General features: G+C 43.4%; 1 protein-coding gene across 29 annotated transcripts in view; it reads left to right on the forward strand.

Annotated features, from left to right (window-relative positions):
• The window catches only part of FOXP1 (forkhead box P1), a 627,865-nt gene that overhangs the window by 584,332 nt on the left and 30,265 nt on the right, over nucleotides 1-13,268 (forward strand). For all 29 annotated transcript variants that reach the window (XM_061397383.1, XM_061397378.1, XM_061397377.1 and 26 more), the window contains one exon: nucleotides 11,765-11,848. In XM_061397383.1, coding sequence (XP_061253367.1) covers nucleotides 11,765-11,848 — 84 coding nt within the window. The remainder of the gene's footprint in view (nucleotides 1-11,764; nucleotides 11,849-13,268) is intronic.

The raw sequence follows: 13,268 nt of genomic DNA on the forward strand, positions 1-13,268 counted from the left end.
GAGATGTGGGGAGTGAATGAATGGAGAGCGAGCGAGAGAGAACATGAGTGTGGGCAACACGGGGCAAGCCAGTACACATGCAAGCCTGTTTGCCAAAGTTAAAATGGAAAGTATATGTGGATTTATGCATCATCTTTCATTGTCCCCCTTGTCTCTCCATCACTGAGAACAACTGAGAGTTCATTATACATTTTAAATACGTACACACATCCACACATACATACAAATGTATATTTAGGTACATACAATATATATCATGTGCATACCATTTATATAGAGAGAGGGAGAGAATCATGTGTTTGGGAATCCACTGGGCCATGTAGAACATATTTTATGATTACAGAAAATTAACTTGTGCAGATTTTCCTGTGGATCACATTTGGTTGGGGTGCATTTTAAACGTGAGTTCTACTTCCTGATGTAACTTGTTGATGAAGCACCATGTTTTAGCAGTCGTTCCCTCCTTGGTATAATTAATAGAAAATTAGTTTCTAAAAGTAAAAATTGGGTCAGAAATGGATATTATTAAAATGTACAATTGCACAAGGCTGACCCTACAAACCCCATTTATGCAGCCGAGTTCCAAAATGCTTTTGAGTGCTTGATGACTCACTGTGGCTTCTTCCTCTGGCTGGTTTAGTGTAGGCAAGAGGTTAGCCGACTCGGGGAAATTAAAACAATGTTGTACATTATATTGTTACCAGCCATTGAAAAGCCTATTTTGTATGCAAGACAGCAATGCCGAGATATATGTGAAGAGCCCTGGGCTAAGTACAGTAGATAATTACATCTGGAATTTTACTGAGTTAAGTCATTTATAGCTTCAAATAGTTGCAGAGAAAAATCAGCCAAAACACACTTAAAACTTTTTGTTGTGACTTTCCAGGATAGAAAGAATTTTTTTTAATTAGTTATGATGGATCACTTATTATTAATTTTTTTTTTAGTTAGTATGTGTTGAAAGTTATTTTAAGTATTTTTGCATTCAGACTATAGATATGAACTTACTAGGACAGTGGGGTATTTATCCAGGCAAAGGGCACATTGTAAACCTCCCCTCCCCCCCTCCAAATTCTTAGATAAGTCTTTGGAAACATATTTAAATTCAACATGCTTACTGAGAAGGAAAGAAGGAGTATATTTATCTCACTCCCAGAGTTCACTTGTGATTAAAGCATGGGAAGCCCCTGAAGGGCTGGATTGAATAGGACCAGCACTATGGCTGTTGCTTCCTGAACTTACATGTTCAGTGGTGGTGGTGTTTTTATAAAGTGGTCCAGATTCTTGCATTTATGTATTTAATTGATGAAATTCTTAATGATCAGCCAGAATAAATTATTGAACAGAGCTGTCATGGTTCGCCTAAGTTGGCATTCCAGACTGCAGATTTTGAGTGCAAGGCCACGATTAACTAACCTTTTACCCATTATCCCTCATTATCCAAAAGCAGCAGTTGGGAGAAGGAAAGGAGTTAGATGATCAGTAAGTCAGATGGTTATCTCCTGGTAGCATTAATGTTTTGTTTTGGTGAATGTGGCCTGGCAATGGTACAGACCTATATGATGGTTCTTAGATTCTTTGCGGATTTCGTTTATTCATAGATGTCCCTTCATCCTCCAGTCCCACCTCAAACCCAAGGCAGGTTTTTCAGCTTTTAATAAGAATCAGAGATGCTCATCTTTCTGCAAGTTACTGTTGGTAGTTACCTGTGATATTCCTTATGATATTTTTTGAACACCTTTGCTTTAATGGAAGTTGGCAGGGCTGGTTCTGAAGAGTTCCATTTCTTCCAAGCTTGTGAGGATTGCTAGAAGGATGACAGAGAACTGCAGCCCCTGGGCCACATCTGATGAGCTAAGACAGGTTTTTGCATTTTGAATAGTTGGGGCGAGGGAGGTAAGATTCACAAGAAGAATGAACTACATGAAATTCAGATCTCAGCGTCCGTGTGTAAGGTTGTATTGGAACATGGCCATGCCCTTTGATTATGCATTATGTGTGGCTGCTTTTGCTGTACAACAGAAAAGTTGAGTAATCGCAACAGAATCCCTATGGCCTAAAAGCTGAAAATCCCTAAACCTGAAAATGTTTACTCTCTGGCTGGTCCTTGCAGAAAAAGTTTCCTAAGCAATCCTTAGTCTAGAGAATCAAAAAAACAACTGGCATCACATTCTTAGCAACTTGTCCTCATAGGTTCCCGGCTTCCTAAGGGCCAGCTCACCCCTTTTACTTCATTCTTCTTCCCCTTGGTGTGTAAAACCAGTGTCACCATATTGGTCAGGTTCCCCGGAGGGCAGCTTTACATGCCAGTCCTTGCTGCTGTTGGTGGTCCTGGAGAGCTAGCTGAGGGGTATTCATCCATCCATCCATTTATCTACTTATGCATTTAGCAGACGTCACCCCAAGCCTATACTTTGGAAGAACCTTGTTGGAGCCACCAAGGAGTGAAAGAATGAGGCAGACAGATGGGGCTGTCCTCCTGGTTCTTAAATTCTAGGGGAAAAAAAAATAGATTGTAAGTAAGTCTCCAGTGGCACTGTTGATTCACTGGGTAGTGCTTGCTCTCAGTAATGCATTTTTGAAAACTCCAGAAACATGCTCAGAAGACTTCAGTGAAAGATTAGGGCCATACCCAAACAGTGATTATTTAATCTAATGAAATACACAAGAAAATGTTAGCAGTTTTTAGTACTGAAGGAACCCACGCCCGACGCCCTTATCAACGATTAGACGGACAATATTTGGATTGCACAGAGTTTGGTGTAGAAAACAGTTAGACTCACAGCCACTCATTTGAGGTTTCCTGTTTCTCTGATATTTGTATTTCCGTGTTTGTGCTACCCCATTTGCCACTTGATGCACCATGTCTGGATTTGTAATTGGCTAATGTTGTGCCCGTAGAGTCTGAGGTATTGGGGAAGCGACGTCTGTGCAGCAGCAGGAGTGTGTGAAGAGGTGCTCTGTGTCTCAGCAACCTTTCTGTCTTGTTTCCCATTGACATTGGCCCCCGCTACACACACCCCCTCTGCTCAGCATGATGTATCTGCTCTGTAGAGGGGTGCTCTGCACATACTGACCTAAAAGGGCTATTTCTGTTTCCCTTAAAGCATTTCCTGGTCCAGGAAATACCTGAATTTCCAAGTTATCTCAAAGTCTATTACACAATTACCGCGTATTAACTTGAATTTGAAAACTGTTTGCACCTCTGAGCACAACAGGAAAGAGCAATCAAGACCTGAGCATATTCCCAAAGGGCAGTCACTCAGAAGAGGAGGAGACAGCCTGCCCGGATTCTCTCAGCAGAGCAGTACTGAGGCCTCTGGCGTTTACTCTGGGGGCAAGGTCACACGTGTGCCCCCATTGGAAAAACAAACCCAATAAGCTCAAATTGGATCTTAGAGTAGAGATCACCAGAGGTTCATTATGTCTACCCTGGAGAATCACTGTGAAAGGATTGCACTGAAGAATTTGGGAGGGCAGCATCAGTCCCAGATGTGACCAAAACCAGGGAAAGCCCTGGAGTGCTGTCCCGTGTAGCTTGCCAGACCCCAAATCTAAACCCCAGAAACCTCAACTCTGACCCCAAACAGGAGGTCTTGGTGTTTCTTACCTGCAGTCAAACCTCCATAAAAGAATTCGATTCAGTTTTTTAAAAAGATCACCTCGCTTGCCTCAGGGGATAGAGGCGGGGCTGCTTTCCCTTCCTGGTGTTATCTGCATTTGAGCCAAATGGAGAAGCCTTTAAGATTCTCAAGGCAGAGTTCAAGCCACCAAGCAGAAATTGGGATGTTGGATTATGGAGTCGAATTTAGACCTATCTGTGCAGCACTGTGGGTGAGAGGCACCTGTCCTGTGTGTGTTTTTATTGGAAGATATCAAAATATATACTGCACGTTCTCTTAGTGGGCTTTTTACGTAGAACTTGTTGATGGTGAAATGATGGTTAATTCAGTTCTTATGTTACACCCTGTTACTGGTTTCACTGAGGGAAGAGGGTGTCAAAAAGACATCTTAGTGGGTATTCAAAGCCTTTTTGAATATTTCTGAGTTCATTTCATTATTACAAAGGCAGTTGTAATTTTTTGACATTTATCAATGGACTGGATGGGGATTAACCTCAGCTGTTACCAGGAAGCCGAGAAATTACATGAGGTCCTACCCTGGACACTTGGGCGCCTAGCATGAAGACAGATGGATACCATAGAAATCATTTGGATCGAGGACAGGGAATGTCCTTTTTGAGGTCAGGGAATGTATTTTAAGATTGCATCTGTTAGATGTTCTCTGTTGACAGATTTTTCTGGACAATAGGCAGTCATGGAAATGAGTTAGGACTGGAGGAGGAAAAATCCCCACAATCCGTATGTGTGGTCTTATGTGGGTCATGAAATGTCCAGCTCCCTGCCCCACAGGGCAAGGACGCCAGAGGTGGGAACATGATGAGTGTCTGGTTGCCCACCCCCAGCGCCACGGCCAGGGCTGTACAGAAGCACCCAAAGGTTCCTTCTGAGAGTTGAGCACCTACTGTCCCCTGGATTTAAATCCGTACTCATCCCATTATCTGGGTTCATTCGCCTGGGAGGGAGACGCTTGTGAGCTTTCTCAATCGTTCAGTTGGCGATGAGATCACACAAAAGATATCTCAGTGGCCGGGTCAGAATTCCATTTTGGGAAAAGGGAAGGGCATCTGATTTAACAGACAATAGGAAAAAAAGAAGTCTGCGGATGGACTTAATCTGTCTTAGAAAGCTGAGACGTTCATGGTATCAATACATATTTATTTTTTATATTTATTTAATTTATTTATTTATTCAATTTAATTCTGCTTTGTGACCATGTAACCTTGCTCAGTCATTAGCTCATCCTCTTTGGTGTATAAAGACGGGCTTGGAAAGAAAGAAAAAAGAAGCCTTGAAGGTTTGGCCTGTTCATCGTGTCCAGGGCTCCGCATGTGTCAGGCGCAGGACCCAGGACAAGTTTCCTACAACCCCTCAGCCCCAAGACCCTTTAAAGTGAATATTGAAAGCAACCAAGGAGCATAGGAGCCACCCAGCTGCTGGGGAAGATCTGCTTGGCCCTGGTAGGGGTGGGGGTGGAGGGATGTGGACCTGTTATCCACGACTCATTTGATTCCATGCAGTCACTGTTTATCAGGCACCTGGTGTATTCCAAGCCCTGGATATAGATAAGTATAGCGGCTTCCTCCTTCCTATAATGCAGAGCGGGTAAGACTGCTAGGTCTGTAACTGCCCTCCAGGCAGAGTTTGAGGTGGGGGAGTCACCGTGGAGGGGTCAGTGAAGAGCCTGGCAAGGATGTTCCAGGTCGCAGGAGCCACTTGAGGGATGTGCCTAGGTTGTGGGGTGAGGGAGACTGAGAGTGGAGGGATGTTGGGTTCTTTGTAAAATTAATCTCTCTGTTAACAGGATGTGATGGTGACCAGTCGCTGCAGTTTGCTTTCCTGGGACTTGGGGGTTCCTGAGACTTGGGGTCTTCTGTTTCAGAACGGGGAGAGTCCTGAGCAAACTGGGATGAGTTGGTTACCCTCATGATCTGTTTGAATCCATTGGCTGTAGAAAATATCTAGTATGCCCATGTTCTGCTTGTTGCATTAAGGAGCTCGAAAACCATTTGAAAGAATGTTTATCAAGCCCCTACTCTATAGCCAAGACGCTGTCCTAGTGAATTTACCCTCAGGTTCGTTGAATCCCCACAGCCCCCAATTCAAAACCGTGTTTCTTTCACCCCAAGGGTCATGTTTTAAAGGGAGACTCTAGTCAGTATGTGTCTCACACTTAATGAGCATGTTCAATGTAATATTTCTTCTTGCTGTTTGAGAAGGTGTCTCTAAGTGGATGGTGATCGTCCTCTGAGAGTCAGCATAATGCCCCCCGGCCCCCCAAAGATGAAGAAACTGAGGTGTAGAAGATCTAACTTGTTCAAAGGTGATGGGCATCTGTCTTCCTTTCTTGCTCAGTGCTGTTGGATGGCTTTGTACCCGGGGTCATCAGGGCTCTGTTAGGGAGAAGAACACTTTCCTCTACCCTTTTAAGTTCTTCTGCCTGGTCTAAGAATTCAGTTGATAGGAGAGAAAGAAAGAGGAGAAAATCAAGCAAAAGTTTAGCAAGATGGTATACATGGGAGAGACCCAGGAAAACTGAGTCACCTATCAGAATGGTCCAAACCCTCGCGGTGAATACCATCTTCAGCTAAAGACAAAAGAGGGTGTTGGGAATAGGGCTTTGGAAATTCAAAGGGGAGAAGGGCAGTTCACAGGGGAATGGAAAAGTCAGTAAATAAATGTTGTGTGACCACAGAGAGACAGTGGGGCGCAGAGTGGACTCTGACCTCAGGGCCCTGCAGAGTTGCCCACCCCCCACCTCCTGGCCTGTACTCTGTGCAGATCCGCTAGTGCTAGCTCTGTTCTGACAGGCCCTTGCAATTCTTTTAGGCAAAGGAAGGTCAGAGTTTCCGAGTCTTTGGGACCATGATTCTTTTAAGCTCAAAATAATAATCTGCATGCCAGAGAGACATTTTGAAGTAGTAGGTTTTAACTTCGCTCCACCCCGCCAGGTTCTCTACATACACCCAGGCCTTGCAGATCAAGGGTTTGGAAACACGGCCATTGGGGCCGCGCTCTCCTCTGCCTCAAGGAGCTTTCTCCCCGAGAAGTTCGTGGTAGGCGGAGCCTGGGCTGGAGCTCGGTGATGCTGGGCCCACGTGGAAGGTGTCCAAATCCATCCACCCCAGGAACTGTGCGCTCCAAGAAAATGTCAGCAGGGAAGGGAGTGCACAGGCTGCAACAGCGGAGGGAGACAATTAGCCTCACACAGACGCGCCACCGTGGGGACTCATGTCATCCCTCCGCCGTCAGCAGGGCTGTTGGTGATCACACCAACTTCCGGGACGTTGGCCCGTATGTTACCTGTCTCTGATGCCCTTTGGGCCTTTCTAACCCCCTTTGAAGCGGTACTCAGGACAGCGCCTCACAACTGGGACTCCCCAGCATCCTGACTCTCTGAACAAGCTCGAAGGGTGGTGGGAACAGAGAGATGCTAACAGCATCAGAGCTTCGTGGCACCACTGCTCTGACAGGGGCCGAGGAAAAGGAGGGAGGGTCTCTGCGTGTCTCCCTTCCTCGTCTCCCCTTGGAAAACCAAGACGATTCTTTTTCATAATTTAAAATCCTGCTTTACTCGGGGAGCATTAGAATTCCTAGACTATGACAGAGTATCCGAGTGCGTCTGCTTGAAATGTCAAGAGAGTCTTTAATAATAACACGTGAGGAATGTTAAGATGGTGACAGAATACAATAAAAGTTGGGAAATTCTTCAATTGGGGTGAAATGAGCCGTAGGTTGCCTACCCGCTGAGAGCCCGAGTTGGCCTTCAAGGCCGAGTTGTGAAGGTCTGTGAATGACCACCGCTCGATAGAGTGGCTGGAAGATAGCTATTTGGTAAATACTCAGTTTGGTAGAAAAATTTAATTTCTCCTCCTTCCAGTTGCTGCCCCCCCCTTTTTTTTTTTTAACTTATTTTCCTCTTTTTGATAATATGCTCTTAAGAGACCAGGTAGCAAGATCCATTCTGCCTCCATCAGTTTTGTTGGGACTGTCAGTGTGTACCAGTGGCTGAGGGTATGGAGCACGCTCCTGCTAAGGCACACTCAGTTCATAGAAGAGAGTGGTGTTTCCCCAACGCACCTCATTAAACGTGGACCCTTGGTGTCTTTATTAGAAGCGTTTACTCCTGCATCCCTCCCCTGGAGAACTGGACAAGATTAGGTCAGATCCCAGTCCCTGAAACTGGGGACCTCAGTCGACTAATCGAGGCTTGCTTCTTTGTAACCTGTGTGTGGCTAACATTGTGCACCCGTGTGTGCGCACGCATACACACACCCCAGGTTCTGCCTGCGTAGGTCAGAGTAGGAGACGGGAGGGAGGCAAAGATCTGGGTTCTCAGTTGGTGTGCCAGGTGATGCCAGGGACCACCCATTTGGGAACGTCAGACCAAGCATCATGTCACCTGGGTTCTAGTCTTACTGTTGTTCCTTCCTAGCTCCACGGCCTCAGGTTAAGTTCTCCCCATGAACCTCAGTTTCCCCCCAACTCTGAAACAGGGCATGAGAACCAGAGGCCTTGGAGTAGCCTCAACAGCCTGTGAAACAGAATGAGTGGCCTGGCCCCTTCCTCGCTCCATCCTCTGTAATTCTAGTGTTTTTTCTGTCTCCCAAATCCTTCACTTTTTTTGGAAGAATTCTTTTCTCATGAGTGAGAACCGCCAAATTGGTCTTAAAATGATTAGTCCTCCTGAGAGTGTAGAATATGATTGTGTTCAATGAACTTCAGCCCACGTTGCCTTTTCTCTGCTAAAAGAATGAGTGTAGTCTTCTTAGCTTTTACCTTTGAAGATGGTGCATGGGGCCCCCCGGCCTTCAGCAGTTATGGAGTGATACCCCTGTTATACTCTTGGCCAGCGTTGGCGATCTGAAGGCTGACTTGAGGCCATGGGGAATAGAAGAGGGGGTGACCCGTATTAGTCAAGGGGAGAAAAAACATTTCTTTAGGACAAGGGACAGATAAAAGTGAGAACCAAGGGAATAAATCCATGAGAAATGAGCGTCATCTTTCCTAGCTTCCTGTTCCCTTCTTTAAAATGTCAAAATTCTCTTCCCAGTTCGCCCAGCTGCAAACTCCATCGAACCTCTGTTATGTTGATCCAATTTCCAAACGTCTACTTAGTCAGTAGAAGTCTAGATAGACTAGACTGATTTAACTTTACTTAAAAAAAAAAAAATTTTTTTTTGAGCATTCATGAAGTGCTAGGCTCTGTGCTAAGCTTGTTATGTGCAAGAATTTATTTAATCCTCAAAACAACCCTTCAAAGTTCAGAGATTATTATTCCATATTTAGAAGGAGAAGTGAAAAGCTTGAAAAGGTTACATAATGTGCTCAGCGTCTCAGAGCCAGGATTCGAATCCTTCGAAGTCTGTTAGCCCACGTCCTTTTTAACCCCTTTTTGACTCTGTAGTCATTCTGCAGGATTGGTGCACCAGGTTACTAATTTAAACAGACATTGCACATGCAGCTCCCCTTACTGTTGGCCTGTTGTCATTCCTTTTAAGCTAAATACTCCTCCTGTACCCACCAGGAAAGCTCCGAGAGAGTAATTCTTTTTTCATACTACAACATAAAAGGTTGTATAAATCTGTCAGCCAGATTTTTAGGTGACCTTTGGACTGAATTTTCCATCCTTTTCTTTGCCTGTCATGGGAGTCAGTTGATAAGGGAATGCTAGACTATATTTGCTAATATTAAATGTTTGTATTCCCATATTTTAACAAAGAAGGGATGCTGTGAAAATTGATGGGGGTGTTGAGCTCATGGAATGATGGCATAAGCAAGCTGTTTGAAGGACCAGTGAGTATTGTAAATGCAAGACAGCTACTGTAGAGAGAGGAGCTGATTTCACTAGGTGTAATTTGTAGCCATTTTTGCATAAAAATAAAAAGTGAATTTGGTGAGATTTTTTTCTTTCAGTTGTCAAAAGTTTGTATTAGAACTGTTATCAATGATAAAAATCCAAAGCCCTTCCCAAGACTATATATGACATGCTAGTTTGCGCTAACAAACACAAACACAAGTGTGTTTTGCCTCTTTCTGTAACCTTGCCTGTCTTCTATAGGGAAGCAGAGTTAGGGTAGTAGACTTGAGGTTGAGGCAAAATAAGGAACCTGGGTAATTCTCAAAATGAAAGATAAATCTAAGTGATATTCTTATGAAGAAAAAAGATTCCCTCCAGCAGCAAAGCACCAGGGTTGTGGAGGTGTCTGGGTGCACAGATTCTCCGTGTATGTTTGCCATGTGGTGGTACCACTTTTGACCAATAAAAGGTCAGCCTGGTAGACATTTGGACGGAACATAGAGGTAATGGTTTCTTTTGATGCTGGGAATTTGGACTTCCTTCTACTTGGTCTTTGTAATTGTTCCATCAACAATGTTTACCCCTAAATTAAGTCACGATTAATATTCATCAGACTCTTCAGTAAATATTGCCTCCCACCCTTAAATTTGTAGCATTTAGCACCACAGACGACTACTTGTTTTTAAACAGAATAACAGAGATGCCTCCATTCCTCTGTCCCACGATAATTTTAAAACAAACCATTTTTCTTAATCTAAAAATGTTTTAGTTGTAACATTGAAGAACTTAGAACACTTACATAAAAAACAAATAACTGTAGAAAAATGCCATTGCTAACATTTTAATTGTTCTAACCGAGCCACTTTGGAAAACTGAATTCCTTTAGCATTATGTGTTCTGAGCATCTTTTAGTTTGGCTGTTCAATAACTGACTGAGGAACATAAAGTGGCTCCTAATATGGTATCATTTTCATTTCCTGTTTGTTGAAAGATAAATGCTAACACTGTAAGGCTTCCCCACCCCTACCCCCACTTCTTAATTTATTCCTCCCCGAACCACACCACAAGGGAATGAAAAGGAAAAAAAAAAAAAATCAAATGTGATATGGCTTGAGACTGAGTCATCGAGTTAGGATAAGTTGAAAGCTTTTTCCTTCTTTTTTTTCTACTTTTTCCCTTTTCTCTGCCTTCCCCCAATTCTTGAAACATCCTCCTCCCTTAAAATGCACTTTGATTTTAAAAAGTGAGTCTTACTTGATTTGAGGGTGGGGGGAAATAATTTTAGACTTACAAAAAATTAATTGATATTTTAAAGATTTAATGTTAATTATGTGACATGGAAGGACAGAGTCCCTTCCCAATTCTAAGGCACTATTTTGGACAAATCGTCTGTAAACGTCCTGAACTGAGATTTTTTTCCCTCCATTCCTCTCCTCCTTCTTCCTCCCCTCCTCCCTCCCTCTCCCGTCTCATATTAATCTCTTCTGTGGAATTTCCCCCAAATTCCGCAGCTTTTCTCTTAACTAAACCGGTATCTTTGGGGGGATACATTTCCTATCTCTTCTACAGTCATCATTATGTCCCCTATGCTCAAGTGTCTTGAACTGTTGAAGACACCCTTGTGTAGGAGACAGTCCAGGGCCAGCATAAGAAAGCAGCCTGTTAACAAATAGCATCTGAGTCCCTACTATGTACATGCAGTTAGGAACTCATGTACCTTCAGAAGAGAATGTTTTCTAGAAGGAGGAGACTTGAATTTTTGTCACAATGTGACTGGCACATAGTAGGTACTCAGATACTGAGTCCGTGAATGAGTAAACACTCTGTACATTTATTTGGAAAAGGGGACTTGTCCCCCCTTGTAGCTATCTGCCTGCCCTGTTGAAATTGCTTGCCTGGACTGTCTGCCTCTCTGTCTACTTGTAAAGAAAGATGGAGTTAATTTTGCATAAGTGTATCTGTGTGTCTAGGAGTTTCTCCACAACCACAACAGATGAATTTACGAGTTTTCAGTTCCCTAGCTCATTTTCCTTTGGCTTCCTCATGAATCAGGTTGGTTAATAGGCGTGATTCACGGTTTTGTCTTGTAGCTGTCTGTGTTACATGGGACTCCTTGGTGCCAGTAGGTCTAGGACTTCCCAGTTAAAGGCTCATGCATCTTGTGTTGAGAAATCACACACCGACACCTCCAGTACCTCGGAGTTTGGCAGTGGTCGTATAAATTTCAAACCGATTAAGCAGTGATTCAGGGGGTATGCCAGGGGGTATGTATCATTTTGGGGTATTTAAAGAGTAATTGCATCTGTATTCAAAGAAATAACAGAGCATTTTTTCTCCCTACCAGCTTGCAAAAGACAAAGAGCGCCTGCAAGCCATGATGACCCACCTGCACGTGAAGTCTACAGAACCCAAAACTGCCCCTCAGCCCGTAAGTACTGCGTGACATCCAGGGAGTACCTGACACTATTTCTTCTCTGCTTCCCTTCCGCAAGGAAGGAGGATCCCTAGTCTGGCAGCTTTGAATATTGAAAGACTTAAGTTCCATCTGGTTCTGGTTACCTTTCATGAACAGCGCAGTGTGCTGGGCATTTAGGGAGATAATACGGGATGATTCAGGCACAGTCCTCAGCCACGAGACCCCACAATCAGCTCTTCTTTGGGACAGATGAGTGATGCTACCCCAATATACTAAAACATTCTATGACAGCTCTTTGGAAGGAAAAAACAAAAACAGAACAAAAAGCAATCTTTCTGATTTCTCATTGGTGGAAACACAGAGAGAGGACTGGCAGACCAGGAAGGCAGAAGAAAAAAATGTATGTTGGCATGGTCTAGCCAAGAGACAGTGGGTATGAGAAAAGGGCTGAGGGGTGGTCCAGTCCAGTCTGAGAGGAAAGGAGGAGGAAATGTTAAAAGAGTTAGAGGCTGTAAGTACCGGAGAACATCTAATGGTTACTAGAGATGGAAGTGAAAATGACTTCTTCAAAGTGAGATCAAACGTGGTACCCTGAAATTACATCTCACTTCCAGGAATCTCTTACTACTTGCCTTATTTCCTTTTCTTTGACCTTGAAAAGTGTCGTTCAAGCACAGACAGTGTCCAAGTGGAAGGATGCTGTTGGACCCCAGATCCTGTCTTGGGCCTCACTCCCTGTTGTACCTTGATGGTTTTCAGTTATGTTTCTCATATACTTATACAGTTCTCAATATCTAGTTGCTTCAACTAATTTTTCACAATGGAGAGAGTGCTTTGCTTCTTGATTTTTAAGATTTGTAAAATTTAAGGGTACACTGCTTTTATTTGATTTTGCTTGGAGTCACTGTGTGAAAATTAATTGAGCGTTGACAATCTATAGTTAGTACCAGCAATTTTAATCAATATGCAATGATGCAGTGTAATGGCAAAGTATTGGTTTATCTGTTTTGACTGGTTTTTTTCTATAAATAAAGCAAACATACACCATATATGTATGATTTATGGTGATAGAAATAAAACAGAGTCAGACTATTAACCCAGCAAATATGGTAGCCTGCCAAGATGCAGTTGGCAGACAAAATTAATGTCTGAAACAGAACACATTACTGAGATATAGGACATAAAATCATTAAACACTTTGCACATCCATTTTTACTAGGAAAGAGCCCTTGGTTTCCATGTATTTTGCAGTAAATGGCTGTAGGACCAAACGTGTAGGCCACCCGAAAGAAAGAGTAAGGTCTTTTAGTACTGTGGAGTCATTAGTCAACCCTGCTCTAGGTGCTATTCCTATCAACCCCTTCTTTTAATGAAGCTCCTAGAATAATGTGAACCCCGCTAAAACAAATTGGTAAGATCCTTGCATGATCCC

The sequence above is a fragment of the Bos javanicus genome, chromosome 22, assembly GCF_032452875.1.
Source record: "Bos javanicus breed banteng chromosome 22, ARS-OSU_banteng_1.0, whole genome shotgun sequence".
NCBI lineage: Eukaryota > Metazoa > Chordata > Mammalia > Artiodactyla > Bovidae > Bos > Bos javanicus.